At 45.6% G+C, this 22159-nt stretch overlaps 1 protein-coding gene and 1 pseudogene across 2 annotated transcripts in view; one reads left to right on the top strand and one right to left on the bottom strand.

Moving 5' to 3' along the window:
• Positions 1-22159, bottom strand: part of LOC149749698 (myelin expression factor 2 pseudogene) — a 178643-nt pseudogene that overhangs the window by 111764 nt on the left and 44720 nt on the right. The gene's annotated exons all lie outside the window — the stretch shown is intronic.
• GLRA1 (glycine receptor alpha 1) overlaps positions 18166-22159 on the top strand; it is a 54436-nt gene continuing 50442 nt past the window's right edge. The window contains exons 1-3 of the mRNA XM_089908589.1: positions 18166-18282; positions 20770-20908; positions 21021-21191. Coding sequence (XP_089764715.1) covers positions 18166-18282; positions 20770-20908; positions 21021-21191 — 427 coding nt within the window. The remainder of the gene's footprint in view (positions 18283-20769; positions 20909-21020; positions 21192-22159) is intronic.

Here is a 22159-nt window from a genome sequence, read left to right as displayed (position 1 = left end):
TGCTTCCCACCATGACCTGGGTCTGCAGAGAGGCCCCTTCCATAGGACAAGGCAAACTTCTTAAATGGTTTTCAATCGTGCAGAAAACATGGACCTCATTGGAGATAGTTTTCTTGATGTGACCTAGAACATCTAGTAGAAAAGAAAAACTCTTCACAGGAGCCAAGAAAAGACTGCATCATGCCCAGAGAGAAGGTGCTTGGAGGAATTCATGGAAAATGCCTTGAAATATGAAAAGCTACACTTCCTGACAAAGAAGGCAACAAGGTTTAGTAAAAGAGTCAATCCCCATTCTACCTCAAAATTGTACAGCCTAGAGATTAGAAAAGATCTTCCTCCCCCTGTAAGCGCTGCTCTTTGTAACTGAGTCACAGTTTTTCCATCCCTAAAATAAGACTGGACTACATAAAGACTCCATGTCTTTCCAGCTGCCATTGCATAATTCTTAAATTAAGTTGGCTCATAGAAGACCCAGAAGTTAAAAACTCTGGCTTGGGGACTTCCCTGGTGGCACAGTGGTTAAGAATCCACCTGCCAATGCAAGGGACATGGGTTCGAGCCCTGGTCCAGGAAGATCCCACATGCCGCAGAGTAGCTAAGCTCATGCGCCACAAATAATGAGCCTGCATGCCACAACTACTGAGCCCACGAGCCACAACTTGCCACAACTACTGAAGCCCGTGCACCTAGAGCCCGTGCTCCGCAGCAATGAGAAGCCCGCGCACCACAATGAAGAGTAGCCACTGCTCGCCACAACTAGAGAAAGCCCACGCGCAGCAACGAAGACCCAACGCAGCCAAAAATAAAAAAATAAATTTATTTAAACAAATACAAATAAAATGTCAATAATAATTATCCTTCCCTGCCAAATCACCCTACCCTGACAAATCACCCTAAGAATTCAATATGAGAAGGCATGTAGAGTGTTAGCACTGCTTATGGCACATAGCAACTGTGCAAAGCGGGAAAACCATGATTACTATTATTAAAAAGGGATAGGTACAAAGCATTGTGGGAGCATCAAGAAGAGTCTGACTAACTCTGCCTGGAGGTGGGAGGACAGTACAAAGTTGAAGACAATTTTAATAGGAGTCAGGACACTTAAACTGGGCCATAAAGAATGACTAATTCACCAGGTGGCAAAGAGTGCCAAGAGAGGATGATGCAGGCAAAGGACAAGGGCTTACAGAACAGGCAAGCTGGGTGATGTGGAGTTCAAGGACACTGATGGGCCAGCCGTCCACCATCACCTAGCCTCACCCCAGTCCTGCTCAGCCTTGCTCTCTCCCAATTGGTCTTTTATCAATTGGAAGCCTGGCTAAGCGTGGATAATTTCTTCACTATCCAAAAAATATTTATTGACTTCCTACTATAAGCCAGTAATCTTTCTACATTCTGGGGACAGATACAGTGACAAGCAGAACAGATGTGGTTCTTGCTCTCACACAGCTTAACTTCTACAGGTGGGTACAAACAAAGGAACAACTTGGGAAACTACAGAATTTCAGGCCACGGTCAGTGCTCCAAACCCAGTCAAACAGGAGTATGGGACAGAGAATGGTTCACTGGACTCCATCACAGGATGCCTACACTTTCACACATGCCCACTGTCTCCCTTAAAGCTTATATCACATGGAGGTGAGCAGGTGGGAAAGGACTGTTTCCTTTTACCGATGAGGAAACTGAAACTCTGAGAGGAGCAGTGATTCATCTAAAGTCTCACAGCCAGTAAGTGCCAAAGGCAGATGACCTCATTCCATGCAGAAAAGTCAAAAATACTGAGGATGAAAGATTAAATAGGGGAAAAAAGCAAGTAGCATAATAGTATGTATAGTAGGATCCTGTTTTTATTTTTTTAATGCTTTATTGTTCTCATATGGGGAAAAAAGTCCAGAGAAATGGACCCAAAACTGTTTATAGTTGTTATTATCTCTTGAGAATGAGACTATGGGGGACTTTTATTTCCTACATTACATATTTTAGTAATGCTTGGATGTTTTACAACAATGTATATTACTTTTGAAAGCTGAAAAGTAGTTTTGTTTTGTTTTTTTCAAAAACAAAAAGAGGAGATCAGAAAGCACGGGCACAAAATCAAACTTGGAGGCAGAGCACAGCGGGGACAAGGTCACCAACGAGTGTCTATTTAAGCTACATTCATAGTTTTCCATTCCCTTCTTTTTTTTTGGCCACACCATGTGGCATGCAGGACCTTCGTTCCCCCACCAGGGATCGAATCCGTGCCCCTTGCAGTGGGCTCAGAACGTGGATTCCTAACCACTGGACTGCCAGAGAAGTCCCTTCTATTCCCTTTTCATGTGAAAATGACATCTGTGACTCCCAACCCTGTGCCCGACAGACAGGAATTCCTCTAAATAATAATATTTACATAACATGTATTTAAAACCTACCAACAGGTTGCCAGGAACTTCTCTAAAAGTGCCATATGCATTAACTATTTAATCTTTATAGCAACGCTATGAAGTAGGCACTGTTATCATACCCCTTTTGTGGATGAGGAAACTGAGGTGGGGATCTTCCCAATCTGGGATGCCTGTAGGCCACCCTGCCAATCCAGCTCAAAGTCTTCATATGCAGAAAGACATTGTACAAACCTCTCCAGAGATGTGGAGGGGCAGGGTAGACGGAGTAGAGTCTCTGAGGAAGAAAACTGAGAGGCTCACTCCAAACCACAGCCTTTCCCAGTGAGGAAGAGAGGTGAGGAGAACCGGACAACACACTTTCCCTCAGTTCTGCTACCCGAAGCCCTGATTTCCTTCCCATCTATCACCATTGGGTTTATGAAGACACTAAAGAATATAAGAAATAATACTAGGCAAGAAATAAAAGGGGGGAAAGGACAAGAAGGGGGAGAAAAGTGGGAGACATGCAGAATAATAAAGAGGAAAGAGCACTCAACACAGGTCTACTCTGGGTTCAGCCAAGAACTCCCTGTGGAAGTCTCTTTCCCTCCCTGGACTACAGTATCCTCATCATCTGTAAAATGCATGGGTAGACTGCACTAGATGACTTTTAAGATCTCTCTCAACTCCATCATTCTAGGATTCAGACACAAATGAAGGGAAAGGGAGAAGGTAGAGGAACAGAAGGGGAGAGAAATGTTGGTGGGAAGAAGCAAATGTTAAGGAGGAAAAATGAAAGGAGGAGGAAAAAGGAAGGCATCTCCCAAAGCAGGTGGAATCTGCTTATTTTGTTGAAAGAGGAGATGGAAGGACTTTCACATCAAAAATTACAACAATAAAAACTTTGTTCTCAGGCAGCCAACTCCATGTCTCATCAGTGAGAGCCATGGCTGATGTTGGTGGGGGCCATGGCTGATGCTGGTGAGGGCCATGGCTGATGTTGGTGAGAGCCATGGCTGATGTTGGTGAGGGCCATGGCTGGTATTGGTGAGGGCCATGGCTGATGTTGGTGGGGGCCATGGCTGATGTTGGTGAGGGCCATGGCTGGTATTGGTGAGGGCCATGGCTGATGCTGGTGAGGGCCATGGCTGATGCTGGTGAGGGCCATGGCTGATGTTGGTGGGGGCCATGGCTGATGTTGGTGGGGGCCATGGCTGATGTTGGTGAGGGCCATGGCTGATGTTGGTGGGGGCCATGGCTGATGTTGGTGAGGGCCATGGCTGATGCTGGTGAGGGCCATGGCTGATGTTGGTGAGGGCCATGGCTGATGTTGGTGGGGACCATGGCTGATGTTGGTGGGGGCCATGGCTGATGTTGGTGGGGGCCATGGCTGATGTTGGTGGGGGCCATGGCTGATGTTGGTGGGGGCCATGGCTGATGTTGGTGGGGGCCATGGCTGATGTTGGTGGGGGCCATGGCTGATGTTGGTGAGGGCCATGGCTGATGCTGGTGGGGGCCATGGCTGATGTTGGTGGGGGCCATGGCTGATGTTGGTGGGGGCCATGGCTGATGTTGGTGAGGGCCATGGCTGATGTTGGTGAGGGCCATGGCTGATGTTGGTGGGGGCCATGGCTGATGTTGGTGAGGGCCATGGCTGATGCTGGTGAGGGCCATGGCTGATGTTGGTGGGGGCCATGGCTGATGTTGGTGGGGGCCATGGCTGATGCTGGTGAGGGCCATGGCTGATGTTGGTGAGGGCCATGGCTGATGTTGGTGGGGGCCATGGCTGATGTTGGTGGGGGCCATGGCTGATGCTGGTGAGGGCCATGGCTGATGTTGGTGGGGGCCATGGCTGATGTTGGTGGGGGCCATGGCTGATGTTGGTGAGGGCCATGGCTGATGTTGGTGAGGGCCATGGCTGATGTTGGTGGGGGCCATGGCTGATGTTGGTGAGGGCCATGGCTGATGCTGGTGAGGGCCATGGCTGATGTTGGTGGGGGCCATGGCTGATGTTGGTGGGGGCCATGGCTGATGCTGGTGAGGGCCATGGCTGATGTTGGTGAGGGCCATGGCTGATGTTGGTGGGGGCCATGGCTGATGTTGGTGGGGGCCATGGCTGATGCTGGTGAGGGCCATGGCTGGTATTGGTGAGGGCCATGGCTGGTATTGGTGAGGGCCATGGCTGATGTTGGTGAGGGCCATGGCTGATGTTGGTGAGGGCCATGGCTGATGGTGTGGGCCATGGCTGGTATTGGTGAGGGCCATGGCTGATGTTGGTGAGGGCCATGGCTGATGTTGGTGGGGGCCATGGTTGATGTTGGTGAGAGGCATGGCTGATGTTGGCTGGGGGCATGGCTGATGTTGGTGGGTGGCATGACTGATGTCTAAGGAACAGGGGGGGGCCTGAAGGGAACTGTGGAAGGAGGGAGGATGTTGCCTTATTCTCTGGCCTGAGAAAGAGGACAGCCCCTCCCTGACAATGGGCAAAAATGATTAGCATATTCCCAGGTTCTGGGAGATGTCCTAGGGAAATGACTAGAAAATATGCCCAAGGGAGCTACAACTGCAACATTACCACATTGTGCCTGCGAGGATGCAATCCAGAGAACCATAAAACTGAGAAAATCCCCCAGGCCAGGAAGAAATCTTCCAAGGTCATTTCTTTCCAACCTCCTGCCTCTAAGCAGCCCTTCCCTAACTGCCCTGTGCCAAAGGACTTAGCACAGAATGACACTCAGTCCTATTCTCTAATCTTTTCATAGTTGTCTGAGGCATCCCAGGCATTGAGGCCCTTGAAGACAAAGAGAATGCTTCCAACTGATTGAATATACCCTTAATCCACATGGCAGGTGCTGGGCACACAGTGGGCTTTTCACACCCATCTGATAATTGATAATAGAATAAAATGGTTCTAATTTCTTGCTCTCTCAATAATATCTATTCTGTTGCTTAACACTACAGTCCAAACATCCTTCCTTCTGCTTACTCCACTGCCCCTGTTCCAAAGTCCAACCTGTCATTTGCCTGAGGGGACAGAGCCTGGCAGATACCTGCCTCTGCAGAAGTGAGCTAGAATACTCACTCTGCAGGTGACATCTCCAAATCTGGAATTGACCTCAAGGAAGAAATAAATAGATAGGATCACCCTATAAAATGAGAAGCATAGGTACACATAAATTAAAAAGACCATAGATAATTGTTCACTTAACATATAATGAGCAACTTCCGTATGCCAGGTTCTTGGCTAAGCAATTTATCTGAATCTTTTACTCCTCCAACAGACCTAAAATTAGAATTAAGTATTCCTAGTTTACAGATGAAGAAACTGAGGCTCAGAGAGGTTAAGCAACTTTCAAGGTCACACAAGTAAGTAGCAAATTCATGATTCTAACCTACTCCTCAGCTGATCCATCCTTACAATATGATACTAAGAGTTCAGCCTGTACGTGGACACTTCCGGAGACAAGAAACTCACCATCTCCTTAGGCAGCCTCTCCTATTACCGGCTAGCTCTAATGGGTAAAATATTCTTTCCTCACATGTATCAGGCAGCCACCTCCCTATAGGAGAGTCCCATCTGCCTTCCCTGGTCACTTGGAACAAGTGAGTGGGCTATAGAAGGTACCTAAACTGTGGAATCAGAAAGATCTCTTTCTATTCCTCCCCCACCACCTACTAGCCACGTAACTTCCACCATCTGTGCCTTGTTTGCTTCACCTGGACAATAGTAACACAAATATGTACCTCGCATAGTCTTTTGGAGAAGAAGAAATAAATAGTATTTGCAAAGGGCTTAGTTCAGTGCCTGGCAAATAGTAAATATTCAAGAATATTATTTTACTAATTTGAGTCTCTCTTCCCATGATAGCCTACAGAGATTTGTTAAAAAGGATCTGTCTATGTTTTCTCTGAGCCAAATTATTCCTTACAGGTCAATTTCAAGTTTGTTTACCAGCCTAGTTGTTCCTTTCTGGACCTGCTCCAACCTATTAATGTCCCTCTTAAGATGCAGAATAAATTAGCCACGATTTGAAGTACAGCCCACATCCAGTATTTCCTGCCATACCTGCTTCTTTTAGTCTTCAGGTTTTTCTGAAGTTCTTCAGAATCATCAGGTGTAACCTAGACTGGCATAAAATTTTAGCGAAGAATATTTGAATCTTACAAACAGAAATTTTTATTTTTATTTGTAATAATGGCTAAGATACTAAGTGGTTTCTATCTATCACTGCATCGACACTTGATTTTCTCCTTTAACCCCAGCAATCCTAAGAGCACTATCATTACCCTTACTTTACTGATAAAAAATTAATAAAACAGATGTGAAGAGGTTAAGTGACTTGCCCAAGATCACACAGCTATGTGGCAGAATCAGATTTAAGTTCACCAAGCTATCCTACCTCCCGTTCCAAGCGTTTATGGGATACTTACTATATACATGCACTTTCAGGGATAAAAAGAATATGACACAGGGAGAAGACATAGGCAGGGCAGTGTAATAGAAAAGGAAATGTATGGCACCAAGCTACATTGGACTTCTGAACTACACTGTCACAAAGATCTCTCCTACTCCCTCCAGCACATCCCAGTGTCTATGGCTTCTCGGGCAATGTGAGTTAAAGGGGAAAAAGGAAAAAGAAGTGGTCATCTCTCTTCTTCGGCTTTCACTTACTCACCACTACCTTCAGCCCTGGCCCCTAGTAGACTCCGCCTGATGAAAAATTCATTTTCAAAAAGGAGCCAAGCTGCTGGTCCTGCGGTGGGGACGGGCCCGTTTACACTGGTAGAGTCTTTCTGCCTTAGAAATATTCATACCCTTTGACTCAGCAATTTTGCTTCCAGGGCATGGACAGAGGTTTGTGACCAAGGGGGCTTTTCACAGCATAGATTATAATAGCTTAAAATTGGAAATAGGGGCTTCCCTGGTGGCGCAGTGGTTGAGAGTCCGCCTGCTGATGCAGGGGACGCGGGTTCGTGCCCCAGTCCGGGAAAATCCCACATGCCACGGAGCGGCTGGGCCCGTGAGCCATGGCCGCTGAGCCTGCACGTCCGGAGCCTGTGCTCTGCAACAGGAGAGGCCACAACAGTGAGAGGCCCGCGTACCGCAAAAAAAAAAAAAAATTGGAAATAATATAAATGGCCATCAAAGAGGGGTGGCTAAATGAATGCTAATACAGCCACACACTGAAATACGCAGTCATCTAAAATCGTGTTTCTAAAGGTGTAATAACAAGAGAAAACAAAATTCTCCTTAGAATCTTCAGTAAAAAACCAGGAAACAAAACTGATTATAATCTATAGAGGGAAAAAAAAAAACCTAGAGGAAATTTACTAATATGTTAACAGTAGGTATCTAGATAATGGGACTTCCAGGTGGGTTTTTTTTTTTTCTTTGAACCGCACTGTATTTTTCCAATGCGTGTTCATTGCTTTTATCATCAGAGGAAAACGTTATTTTTTAAAGGATTGAAAGAATCTGGTCTGAGGGCTGCCGGCCAGCTTGTGAAGAACAGTTTTTGCCACTGGACAGTTTCCATCTGTGCGGCAGCGATTACTACTCCGTTATCATCAGATCATCTTAATCCTATTGATTGAAATGTCAAAGTAATTCTATTAATTTACTACTTAAGCGATAAATTACTAAGAACAGAGCAGGAGAATTACCAGAAAGTGTTGTGGTACTCCTCTAGATGTGAGTGTGGGTGGTCCTTGTAGATTCAAGCATAAAATGCAAAGAAGCCTCTGGAAGTTCATATATTCATTCCCTGTCATAGAGCTTAGATCAACCAATGAAAATCTGAATCAATAAAAATTGTATTGAACATTTACAATGTTCCAGGCACCAAAGAAACACTGCAGAAGAATTATTTATTCTGTACCACAACCCTGTGAGCAGCAACAACTATTACCCATTTTACAGATGCAGAAACAAAGACGGACAGGATAAGTAACTTGTCCGAAGCCACACAGCTAGTAAACAGCAGAGCCTGGCAGAATTCGTATGCTTAACCCTGGACCATGCTCCTGTTTCAATCCAGAAATGAGTTCTTATTTGTGTAGTATCTTATGCTGTCTTCAACATGATTTCTTTCTCCCCCCCCCCTTGGCCATACCGCACATCATGTGGGAACTTAGTCCCCCGACCAGGGATTGAACCCGCGCCCTCTGCAGTGCAAGTGTGAATTCTTAACCACTGGACCACCAGGGAAGTCCCACATAATTTCAAATAGTGATTTATAAGTTAGGATAGGAGGGATCTACACTCTATAGATGAGGAAAGTGATGCTTCAATATACTAAAGGACATGCTCACAATCACAGAAGAAAAAATCGAAAGAGGTAGTAGCCAAACCTAAGACTTCTGACTCTACAGCCACAGCTTGTCCCATTTGCCTCTGAGCCGTGCAACAAGAAACAGAGGGCAGTGGAATTTGGGCCCCACGTTTTGTCCTCCTATGAGCTACAGGGAGGTGACCCTGCTGGAGGATCCTGAAGGTACAGGGTAGAAAGGAAGGAAATCCCAGAAGGAAAAGAAGTCTCAGTAATGACCCTTGCCATCCTTTCACCATTAGCCCTCCTTCCTCCTAAAATCAGGAAGGGACACTAGCCACAGCACCTTGTCCTTCCCTCATCGTACACCTACCTTGCTTTCAGCTCATTGAGTCCCACAGGCTTCACTGACACGTCTTCTCCTCAACACTCCTCAGTAAATATTCCTTATAGCTTATACTAAACCACAGAGGAGCAGGAACTTAAAACAATGCATATATTAAAGTTGAGTGAGCTGTATTAGCACATTTGAACAGCTGCTCCAAAACATATGGCAAAATTCCACCTCAATTAGATTGATATATCAACTCAGCCACCAAATTACCTTGATTATGTCATTTAAACTTTCCAAGCCTCGGTTTCCTCAAGTGAAAACTAGAGAAGAAAATGGTATCCACCTCATAGAGTGGTTGGGTGGATTACAAAGCATGTATGGGAAAGTTCTTAGCATTGTGCATGGCACCCAGAAAGCGTGTGATCATTGATAGCCATTGCTATCATTGTTAGTTAATCTCTGAGTCAATTTCCTCATCTATAAACGAAGATGATCATCCCTACTGACATTGCAGAGCCGTAATATACAGTCATTAATTTATAGCAGGTGCTCAAAAAACATCTTTTCTTAATGCACAAGATGTCCCGGTCCCATAATTCTATGACTCTTCTTCCCACTTCTTCCCCAAGATGTTGGAACCTGCTGAGTGAGACAAAGAAGTTCCACCCCGCTGAGCATAGCTGCAGCTCTTTATCTTAGAGGATACAGGGGAATCAAGGAGGGCTATTTAGAGAGTTATTAGAGCCCCAGAGCTTCTGTAAAACTCTGTATTTACATACAAATACCCACTTCAACTAAATCCTCTCCACTCACAGTAAAGTATTCTCTTTCTGAAGACCAGTCACTCAGTTTATTAAAGGCAGATGCAGATTTTAATCCAAGTTGCTTTTTCTACAATTTAAGGTCATTTCTTCCTCAGTGCCCAGTGAAGATTATTTATTATTTTCTCAACATCCTCCTTTGAATCACAGTCTCCTGGATGCTTGAAGACCACACACGTCCAAGCTTCACTCTTACGAAAACCTCTTTTTTCTCTGGGACAAACAGATCCCTTTTGCTGATGCATTTCCTATGGGTTCATTGCACCTTGGCTTATTTTCCACTATAAGTTTGAACTAGTATAGATCTCGGAGGGAGAAGTGATATATTTTTCTAATAGGCTCAGATATTCAAGTACTTATTTGTCTTCACACTCTCTCTATTAATTTGGGAGTTCTTGGAAAACAAAGGCTATTGCATATCTATTACTGAGATACTTTTAAGAGAAGACTCTGGGGTCAGGTGTACCTAGGTAGGTTATTTAACCTCTATGAACCTCAATTTCCTCATGAGTAAAATGGGGGTAACGATATCCAACCCAAAGCATTATATTCAGGATTAAATATTGCAGACAAAGCTCTTTGTGTAAGGCCTGGTACTTTATAACCACTCAATAAGGGCTGTTATATTTTTATTATTTATATTCTGCTCAGTCACCTAGCATGGTCTCTGACATACAGTAGGCACTTCCTAATTACTTGAGATAAGTAAATAAGTGAAGTAACAAATTAATGCCATCTCAAACGAGATGATTATCTCAACGTACCTAGTGAATGAAAAAATTTCACTGGCCTAAGGGAAAGAATTTATTCCCACAGCATCTTTAAGCACCATGGCCTTTTGCCATTCAAATGACACCTGCAGTTGATAAAGGCAGGTGGTATTTTAAAGATGGGTGAACTCAGACAGAGAAAAATAAAATGAAAGACAAGTTGACTACAGAGAAATTCTGAGTGACAATTTAACAAATAGTCAAGAAGGGTTTATCCATCCCCTTTCCGTCTTTTGGGACTGGCCAAATAGTCAAGCAGAAGATGCCCCAGACCCTGGTCATCTTAGGTCTCTGCCATCTGAGACTCTGAGAAGGTCTCTTAACCTTTCGGTTGGTCCTCAATGTCATCACCTGTACATGGAGATGCTGTCATGGGGGTGGCATGGGGATCAAATGAATCGGAAGCGCCAAGTAAACCGAAAGTGTTATTTGTGTGAAAGGGATCACACTTTCACACAAATAACATATTCTTCTCAATCCGTAATTTCCAATTCCCAGAGCTCCACGAGTTCTCACTCATAGTTCCAAAGAATCATACAAACATTTCTATTATAAACAAGAGCAGCTCCTCAGAGGGACTCTGCAAACCTCCATCATTTGGGAGAGTCAACAGAGTAGTGTGGGCTTTAGAGACCAGCAGACTGTTGGGCTCTGACACTTATAAGCTATACGACCTCAGCTAAATTTCCGAAAATGCAAGCATCAGTTTCCCCATCCACAAAAAGGAGGTAATGCTGTCATCATCATAGGATTGTTGAGAAGATTAAATACAGTAACATATGTAAAGGACCCAGCACATAGTAAGTACTTAGTGAGTAGCAGCTATTACTATCATTAGCTAATATCACAACTTTATCTATTTTTATCATATTACTATTTCTCCTCAATATTTACACTCCTGGGTCTTTGCAACAAAATGACCATTACCTGCTGATCAATGCAATATTTTTTCCCAAAACTTTTTGTCTAGAATCCCTGAGCTCCATTCTCTGCAAAGACATACTTTTCCAGGGAGATTTATCTGATTAAAAAGAAAACTGCATTGAAGGTAATGAGAGCCATTTGCTCTCCTGTCCGACTTGTGGGATGCACGCTGATTACCCAAGGCCTGATAAGAGCTTAGACTCAGGCAGAGTAAGCCCCATAGGCCTGTTCCTCAGCACTCAAACCTCTGAAGAAACCCCCCCACCAGCCCCGAATTCCTCTCATTGTAACTCATCTGGGAGGCTACTTGATGCCCACAGCCCTAAGCCAAGAATTCTTTAACCATGGAACCAGATTGCAGAATGACACTGAAGGTCAGAGGCACAGGAAAACTTCCCTAAGTGAGATACACAGGGACAGTCAGGGCAAAGTGCGATGGCTGTTGTAGAATTATAATTAGTGACCTAAGGGAGGAGAAACGCGCAGACATAGGTTTGACCTTGGACACTGATCTGAGTCATTCTGTGGGAGGGCCGTAGATGCTCCTAAAAGAAAATGGGATGGTTTCTTCTATTTTCTTGCCTTGGATTTTCCCAGAGGACATTAGGGTTTTCCCCAGGGACTGATTAAAGATATCAGGGCCACAGTTCAGGGCTTTTTGACTCCAGTCAAATCACATCATTGATCCCAAGTACCTGCACAGCTAAATTCCACTTCCTCTGAAGTGCCAGGTGTATAATCATCCATTGAACAAATATTTACTGAGCCCTGACCATGTGCCAGGCTCTGTACTTCATGAAAACCACACGGAAGAAGCTTGCCTAAGTCATGCTCTCGGGGTCTTGTCTACATAACACATGATTGCCCCAATTTGGGGGAAAGGAAGGTTAGTGAGCTGAAGGTTGAGCTTGAACCAGAAAACACCAAGGGCTGCCATGATTCCAGCCTTGAAACATGCACAGGGGGTAAGAAGAAGGGAAGTGAGAAAAGAGAAAACATCAACATAGTTTAAGCAAATGCAGTGCGGTATGCCAGAGTTACACAATCAAGCCACATGTTCCTTAAGTCTTAATTTGCTTATCTGTAAAATGGAGACAGACATCCCTACCTCTCAGGTTGTTGAAAGGATAAACTGTGATAAAATATGTAATGTTGTCTTTTGCCACTGGACAAGAAAAATTAAAATGAAGCTTTCTGAAAATAAAATGAGATGCTGTGAGTGGTAGACACTCCCTCTCCAGAACACACTTGATTATCTGCAGGAAACTCTACCCTAGATAGACTGGGTTTAAAGAGCTATGATGCTCTAGGAGGACCAGGGCTGGGGTGAAGCAAGTGAGGCACCCAGGGCACAAAGTTTAAGGAGGCGCTCACTCTCAGGTCTCTGCAGGTGCAGGGCTGGAAGGTACACAACCCTGAGAGTGAGCGCCTCCTTAAATTTTGCCAGGAGCCTCACTCTTCTCACCCTAGTTCGTGGGGATACTTTTTTTTTTTTTCAGCAATAGTTTTTTGTTTTGTTTTTTAACATCTTTATTGGGGTATAATTGCTTTACAATGGTGTGTTAGTTTCTGCTTTATAACAAAGTGAATCAGTTATACATACACATATGTTCCCATATCGCTTCCCTCTTGTGTCTCCCTCCCTCCCACCCTCCCTATCCCACCCCTCCAGGCGGTCACAAAGCACCGAGCTGATCTCCCTGTGCTATGCGGCTGCTTCCCACTAGCCATCTACCTTACGTTTGGTAGTGTATATATGTCCATGCCTCTCTGTTTGTGGAGGGAAGGCTATGGAGAAGAACACTCTGGAGACAACGATAAGGAATACGAGACATCCCTAGAGAATCAGACTTCCCTAGGGACAGGGGAAGAACAAGATGGAATCTCAAGGTTCCTTTCAGCTCCAAAGATCCAAGATTTTATCTTACTGCAGAGAGAATCATGTTCAAATACTTGTGCTTCTTATCCAGATAACGGTTCCTTAAAAGAGGCAGATACAGCTGTAGGAGGTGGGACAGGAAGGGAGAAGGGCGTCTTGTTTCATAAGACCTTGGGGAGAAGTGGGCTCAGGGCATGCCAACTGTGACATTCTGCTCCCGGGGGTGCTTAGCAGATCATGAAGTGAGACTAATAAAATGTCAAGCACTCCCAGGCCAGCCTAAGCCCCTTACTGCAATCAAATAAAATCAGAATTGCACAGCTGGCCAGGGGAAGCCAGCTGTTGACCTGAGGATGCAACCCAGGCAAAGCTGATGGTGACCAGCAAGGCCCAAGCCCCCGGTGTCAGAGCCATGGACAGGAAACTGGTTCAGCCCATAAGGCCAGAGAGTGCCAGCCTCACCCAGCCCCACTCCTTCCCAGGAGTCTAGGACACCCAGCCCTCCCACCATCTCTCCATTCCTTTCCAAGGACAGCCTACAGGCAGAAGAAAGCTTTCTCCCCCAAAATACACAACGTGGACATTGACAAATGTCAGGTCTTTCCAAAAGTGCACAGAGGTAAAAATTCATAAAACTCAGAAAAATTCTGATTCCTGTCCCCACCGGCCCCCAAATACTACCTTCCTCCTCTGAAGCACTACGGCACTCCAATTATGTCCCTAGGCTAGGTGGCAACCTCTTATTAATTGTTTATACTTACCTAGCCTAGTCTATCTGCTGAACTATAAACAACAAGAGGACAAAAGCTATTCATCAACAAATGATCATTGGGAATTCCCTGGCGGTCCAGTGGTTAGGACTCCGCGCTCTCACTGCTGAGGGCCTGGGTTCAGTCCCTGGTCGGGGAACTAAAATGCCACAAGCCTCACTGCACGGCCAAGAAAAAAAGAAGACTTGATCATTGATTGCTACTACCTGTCAGGCACTGAATGAGACAGACACAAACCCGGTCCACATAGAGGGCCTCGTCTGTGGGCAGTGACATATTGATCTGCCTCTCCTCCACAGTGCCTTATTCAGATAGTGGGTGCGTAATAAATTTAAAGGATGAGAGGACTGTAGAGCAAGAGGACCCCTGGAGATAAGAGGAGCCCCCCACTCCATAATCTAGTCCCTTGACAGAGACTGATAATCCATCCTGCTACCCTTCCCAGCTGGGTCAGGCCCCAGAACCCATCTCTGAGCAATCATTCAAAGTAAAACTGTTTACCATGCCTGATCTAATCCAAAACTTCCATTTCACAGATGAAGAAACTGGGAACCATCTGAGAAAAGAAAAAGAATTAGCCCATGACCAGAGAGAAAGTTAGGTACAGAGCCGAGACTATATCCCTGTTTCCCAGCCCAGCCTTCATGTTTTTCCCTCTATTCCACAGTGAAATTGTGTCTTAAGTAAATGCTCATGGAAGAAGAGACCTTCAAGCAACATCCAACTAGTTGACTTGGTACAATGCTTTCTGCACGGAATAAAAACCAGCTCATTAGATTACCTCCCTGCCAAGGCAAAGGGGATGTTCTGGCCCAAGTCAGAGGACATACCGCCTGGAAACCAAGTTGGACACCCACCATTTGGAGGTGTCTTTGGAGAGTGCATTTCCCAAGCTTGGCCAGGCCACAAGTCAATTTAACCAGAGAACAGCTGAGAAATCCAGATGGATTATTCTTCCTGTAAAGGCACTGAGGAGGCACAATCGTCATTAACTTTCAGACGTACCATAAGGACACAGAACAGGGGGTCAAACCCTGGCTACTCCCAACCTTGCAGACTCAGTGTTCCATCCTCATCTCTCATCTTTGCCCTTTTTCTCTCTCTCCTTCACTCCCCCTTCACTTCCTCACGCGCACACTAAACTTCTCTTAATTCTCCAAGTCCTCACTCACCTCTCGACTTTATACATGCTGTTCCTTCTACTCAAAACACTCTCCTTCCCTCTTTCTTCCGGGCCAATTCCATACCAACCTTCATATTTTACTGTAAAAGCCACTTTCGCCACAAAGCTTCTTGGAGACCACCCCACTCCCGCCAAGTGCAGTTGGGTGCCCGTCCTCTGTGCTCACAGACCTCCTCGGTTACAGTACTGGCCACACCTCAGACACCTCCACTTGCCTCTTCCTCTCTCCTTCCTACCTCCCTTCTCTTCTCACTCTGCACCTCCGACTCCCTCCCCCAGCCCTATGCACCCCTCCCTTGGCTATGCTCAGCCTCGGAGTCCCTCTTCTGCCCCTCACTTCGTCCTTCCTCCCTTGTTCCCACCCTTGACCTCCTGACTTCTCTGCCCATGGTGAACTCGGGTGCGTGGTGCCATGAAGGGTCTAACTGAAACTGTTTCTCCCCAGCCTCACTGCCAACCCCAGCTCATTTGAAATTCAGATTGACAGCTGCATATTGATTCCCTATTTCCAAACGATGCTGCAACTAGAGAATGAGAATCTGAGCATTGATCTGGCCGGTCTTCCAGCAAATCCCTGAGAAATGAGCTGTTCCACTGGAGAGAAATGTGGCGACTGCGTGGAGAGGAAGCAAGACACGAACACAATCATACTCCCCCAAAGGGGTCCAGACAAATTCAGGTCCCGAGACCAGATGCATAAAGAAGAAAAAAAACAAGAGAGGGAATATTAACGGTTACTAGAAGGATGGTTTAGAGCCAGAAGGACTCTTAGAGATTATTCTAATCCCCTCATTTCATAGCTTGGGAAACTGAAAGCTGGAAAGGGAAGTAGCTTGGGAAACTGAAAGCTGGAAAGGGAAGTGATTCACCAAAGGTCTCGAAGCTCCCACTCATCTTTGTCACCTTGCCTCCAGTGCCACTGTGGAACCGGCCCCTGGACTCTTCCACAGTCTCTGTCATTAGGAGTGAAAGCTGATGGTCCTTTAAGTGCCAAAGTCTCCTAGTGTGACAAATGCCCCCACTAAAAGGCGATAGACAGTTCCAGGCTCTGTCCAGTCAGTGCAGCCATCCCCATAAGCCCTCTCAGCGAGGGACAGAATGCTTGGTCCCGGGAGACCTTACGGTCCTTCTGAAAATGACTAGTAATCAAATCTGTCTAAACCAAGTCTGATTCACCACATGACATTTCAGTAATCCCTGAAACAATTTGCATCATTTCCAAATACTTTTATAGGGTCAGCAAATCCTAACAATCACGTGTTTCATTTCTCGGACTCATTCCCAGCTTCCGTGTCTAGTACCTTACTGCCTATAAGCAAAGTCTTCAGCTCACCAGAGGCAGTGGCTCCAAATGTGCACAAAGGGCCCCTGGATGCATATTTTCTCTGCACAAAGGCGCAAAGCATAGATTTACTTGAGAGGGCCCTGGAAATAATTCTGTGCAAAATGTGCTGTCTAAATATAGCCAGAAATGTACAATGATCATCAAGTGGAAAGGCATGGCTATTTTGACATTCAAATGGAGGATTTATCTGAAAAAGAATTAGAGAAATTTTGGACTAGGGCAGTAAGGGGTGGGGGGATGATTTTAGGTCGTTCAACACATAATAACTAACGTAGAATGATTATTTCAGTCCTTCTCATTATCTCGGGAAGAAAAGTCTCAGTTAGGTGTTACTATGCTCTAACACCTTTCTAACACTAGCTGATCTTCCTTTGGAACTGAGGGGAGGCCTCGGGTTCGGGACTTCAGCCAGCAACAGTATATAACTAGGATTTTTAAACACTTCTCTTGCTGTTTGGTTTTCACTGTACACACTGTTATGGCTGTCCTCTATTATGGCAAGTAATACTGGTTTTTTGTTTGGGAAGAGTGAAGTAAGTTTCTTTTTTTTTTTAAAGAAGTGAGACAATTCAATGAAAACTTTTAAGTGACTAACAGCTGAAGTGGTACAGAAACCGGGCGAGAATTGTGAACGTGATGATATCCAAGAAACCACTGGTCCACGTTACATGGGAGAGGCTAGACTAGAGAATCTCAAAATTTCCAAGAATTCTGCTGTGAATCACCTGACAAAACACAGGACCGTTCGACAAGTCACAACTACTTCTTCCCCATTTTTAAATGTGGGAAAATTAGAGTTGTGTATGTCGGGATTGCCGGCAGTCGGATACGTGTTTTGATTTTCTTCGATAACAACACGACGAGCTTCACAAACAAGTAGTAATAATAGCTACTATCATGATCTATACCCTTCACAGGTTATAAAAGTTTTTTCCTATACATTGTAGCATTTGGATGAGGCAGGACGTGAAAATTTGAGTTCTAATCCTTTCATTAGAGTGCTGTGTGACCTGAGGCCAGTTACTTAACCTCTCGGAGTCTCCATTCCCACCAATTCAGCTCCCCATGCAAGGGTCGTTAGAGAGGCAATGGCCAGGTGACCAGACTGTAAACATCTTGCTGCAGATGTGTGAGCTAGAATAACCAGATGACGCTTCAGATTTGTGGAGTATTCAGATATTAAATGGCATATTTTGCTAACAGCAAATGGCAGCAGATAATTTGGGGTGAATTCATTCTCTCACTGTACTGCCTAATGGGATTCAGGCTTATTAAAGAGTCCTAAGGGCCAGAGATGGCTGCGCTGTAGTAATTGCTGGGAGGGAGTACCACGTTCCCAAATCTTACTATCTGAGAGGAGGGGCTTAGAGAGAACAGGAGCTTATGAAAGCTTCGTAACTGCCACTCCTAGAGTGGTTTGAGAAGTGAATCATAGCAGCAGCAAAGTCATAAATCACCAGTTGCGTGCCTGTGGTCCCCTTTGCCACACCAGAGCCACATAGCAGCCATGGGTGTGGTGCTGAAAGGAGAAAAGGCTGGGACTGTGGTACCAACTGTGGGCCATGGAAGGCATCTGGCAGGACTTCCGCATCATGTGGGGACTATGGTGCAGCTGAAAGCAGCAGTGAGACCAGAAGAACCTCCAGCCTGAATCTCAACTGCTACACACACACACACACACACACACACACACACACACACACACACACACGCACACACGCACACGGCGAACCATCCTTGGCATTTTTTACCTGTGCTATCTCAGTTACTACTTGTGCAAAACTTCTTTGACATATCAGGCAACCAAAGTTCAGAGAGGCTAGGTAATTTTCCCATGGTCACACAGCTAGTAAATGACTGAGACAGGATTGATTCCAAATCACCTGTTCTTTCCACTCTTTTTGAAGTATTCTCCATTACATGTGACAGTACGTTTCAGTAACACAAACATAATATACCCACCGCATACATACAGCCATGAAAGCATTTGACACTTTCACACTCTATACCCCATGTCCACATACATGCCACATGTACACACAAAAATGCCCACACTAAATACCACGTTTAACAACACATTTTGACAGGAACACAGGTCTTCACATTTCTGCATATCTGAATCTCTGTAACACAATCCACTGTACATTCACAGATGCCCCCATGCATGCTCTAGTCCCCACACACATTCATACACATCCATCCATTTATTCACATAACATGCATACACATCACACCTAGAAACCTACCCACATCACACAAACTCACAAATATCCATATTCACACCTACAAAAACAGGATAATGCACTTGTCCCTCATTCTGTTCATCAAAACGAGCCCTTCAGGATATAAATAAGGAATGTTCAGATTACTAAGCATGAGTGTCTAAATCATCCTGGAATACCTCTCAACCTTCAGAGGAATAACAGATTATTTTCACGATTTTTCATTAGTGGGTATAATGGTCTAATTATTTTAAAATTGTTAGTCCATGTATGTATATTTATGAATACTTCTACTAACCAGGACATTTGATTAATTAAAGTAGCCTATTATTCATTCGTTCATTCACTGTGCAATTACTGAGCACGTTATGTGGGAGACACACTGTGGTAGACACGATAGGAGATTAAATAAACAAACAATAAATACAACCACCAGGATTGCTGGTCTTGGAACAAAAACACAAGTAACTACCTGACAAGGTAGCATGGCCATGACATGTGCAAGACAGGAAAGGCCCCCGTGAGTGAGGGGACGCGAGAGGAGAGGGGACACAGAGACTAGACGGCTCTGAAGCATCTAGTCCTAGAGAATGGGAAGACGACGTCGGTGCCACCTGGGCATCTGTGGTCTGGAGAAACAAGTTTGGGAAGGAAGCTGCGGCATTTGGTTTGGAATGAACTTGAGGCCTGGCAGGACATCGAGATGGACACGCGCCCCCACCCCCAGCCGTTTGCAAATGAAGAAAGGGGGCTTAAGGGAGAGGCCAGGGTGGAGAGAGAGATTTGAGAGCCACCCATTAGAGGGGATCACTTAAACAGTTACAACTCTGAGATCAGAAAAGGAACCGAGGCAAAGAACAAGACAGGCAGTACAAACCCTTGGGGGACACGACGTCCTGCTTGGCTAGGTGACAGAAGCTCTCATTTTATGCGACACACACAGGCATCTCTATACATGCACTTCCTCCAACGTACCAGCCCTACAGCACGCACAGCAGGGCTGCACTAGCTTCCAGCTATCTCCTGGGTATAATTTCAAGACAGGGAAGCTCAGTTGCCCAAAGCAACTGAGAAATAATTGATCCTCAACCCTTAAGCTTCCAGTCTTGACGGTTCTAAGAATCTGCATGCCTCTGAGAGTGTGGCAGGGGAAGGGCCGCTGTTCTTAGATATCAATAATTCTTACTGTGGCACGAATGAAGACCTATAACTACTCTGTTGGGGGTGGTGGTGACAGAAACAACGTGTAGCATCCCCGGCAGTTGGATTTCAAATCCCCCAACTCTTGATACACTTAGGCAAGCTGCCACTGATTGACTCTGGGACCTATGTCAGTGCTTCACTAGCTGTGCCTCAGTTTTCCCAACTGAGCTTTTTTTTTTTTTTCTTGCGGTACGCTGGCCTCTCACTGTTGTGGCCTCTCCCGTTGCGGAGCACAGTCTCCGGACGCGCAGGCTCAGCGGCCATGGCTCACGGGCGCAGCCGCTCCGCGGCATGTGGGATCTTCCCGGGCCAGGGCACGAACCCGTGTCCCCTGCATCAGCAGGCGGACTCTCAACCACTGCGCCACCAGGGAAGCCCCCAACTGAGCATTTTTGAAAGTATATGAGATAGTCCCATAAGTACAGGATCTAGACTTGTTGCAGGTTCTGAGAAGACCCGAGGTAAAGACGCCTGATTCAATTTGTGTTCCCAAATGCACTTGACTTTGGCATCTTTTTTTAGAAAATTAGTAACTGATTCTGAAGAGAAACTTTGGGGGAAGGCTGGACTATTTGATCTCTAACATTCTTTCTGGCTGCACTGTTCCACGGACCTATGAAAGTACAGGCACCCAAAGCACAGGGCTGGGCCTAGTGGGAGGTTAACCCTTCAATCTCCTCTCCCAGGGAAACCAGCAGCCAACTGTGATTGCCCTAAACCTTAGAGATACAGCCTTAAAAGAGTCAGCAGCTTCTCAGCATCAATCAGACACGCGGCTGCCTGCCAGGACCCCACGCTGGCTAATACTCAGGCTCGGTAAACAAGGTAGCGTGGGCCTTACCTCATTAAGGACTCCTATCACCTATTTCTCTAGTGGTTCTTATGGCTGGGTAAGCGACAGGGGCCGAGCAAGACTGGGATCTGATCACAGTGTGAGAAAGGGCCGTCATTAACCCTCTGCTTTCTCTCTCCTTTCTTAGCCTTGCTGCTTCTAAGGAGGCTGAAGCTGCCCGTTCCGCATCCAAGCCTATGTCACCCTCGGATTTCCTGGATAAGCTAATGGGGAGGACCTCTGGATACGATGCCAGGATCAGGCCCAATTTTAAAGGTAGATAAACTTGCCTCTCAGAGCCCCAGGGGTCTGCTTTCCTAGATCATGGCAGCGAGCCGCATGGAATTGTATGCAGATGATCCAAGACCAAACAAAGGCTCGGAGAGTCCGACTCAACAGTATCTCTGGTTACCAGAGTCAGTACGTGAATTAAACCTACTTGCTAGCTCCGGTATAATGGACAAGAGATTAATGTGGAATGTGGAAAAATGGGTTCAAGTTTTGCTTCAGGCACAAAATTACTCTCTGAGCTTAGATAAACCGCTTGCTTTTGCTGGGCCTCACAGTCTCCTCTTCTCCGCAGGCATGGAGTTGGCTGTCTCTGTGGTTTTTAAACTATGCTTCGTGGAGTTCTGGGGCTTTTACCCTGTGTCCCAAAAGGGAGAAACAGAGGACGGGATGAGCAAGCCCACCCTTGCTTCTCCCCCAAGCAGCTGCACTTTTATTCGTCTTACATGACAAGCTTCCAACTACCATTCATCCACTGAAAGCTTCCCCTGGATTAACAAATAATTTTGGAACTCTCTTGCCCAATCACAGTCTCAATTTCAAATGCCTAATAAGGCGATAGGGAGAGACTATGGAGAAATAGAGGAGCAGTCCCCTCGAAAGTGGGCGGCGCCTCCTTAGCCCCAGCGAGCAGTTAACCTGCAGGAATGTGGGTCCCATGTTGCCAGACCATCCAAAAGTCCAACGAGAGCCAGAAATCAAGATTTACGTGAAACTTCTTGAATCCTAAAACATGTAAATTCAAACAAAACACGTTTGGGAGCCAGACATGCCCTGTGGGGTAGCCAATTTACAAACCATAACTGAAGCGATTTGGGAAGTTTCTTTCAGCTCACAATCCTATGAGATCTTAATGTCTTACATCAAGAGCGGACCAGTTCCCTTTGTCCACTGATGCCTTAGGAGGCTCTAACCATCTCTAACTGCTGGGCAGGTTTTCTGCAGGCACAGTCTTA

This window comes from Delphinapterus leucas, chromosome 3 (assembly GCF_059928025.1).
Source record: "Delphinapterus leucas isolate spDelLeu-1000000601 "Yukka" chromosome 3, BTC_Dleu_Yukka2, whole genome shotgun sequence".
Classification (NCBI taxonomy): Eukaryota; Metazoa; Chordata; class Mammalia; order Artiodactyla; family Monodontidae; genus Delphinapterus; species Delphinapterus leucas.
Note: the sequence above shows the minus strand (reverse complement) of the source record. Positions and strands in the feature narration are given on the sequence as shown.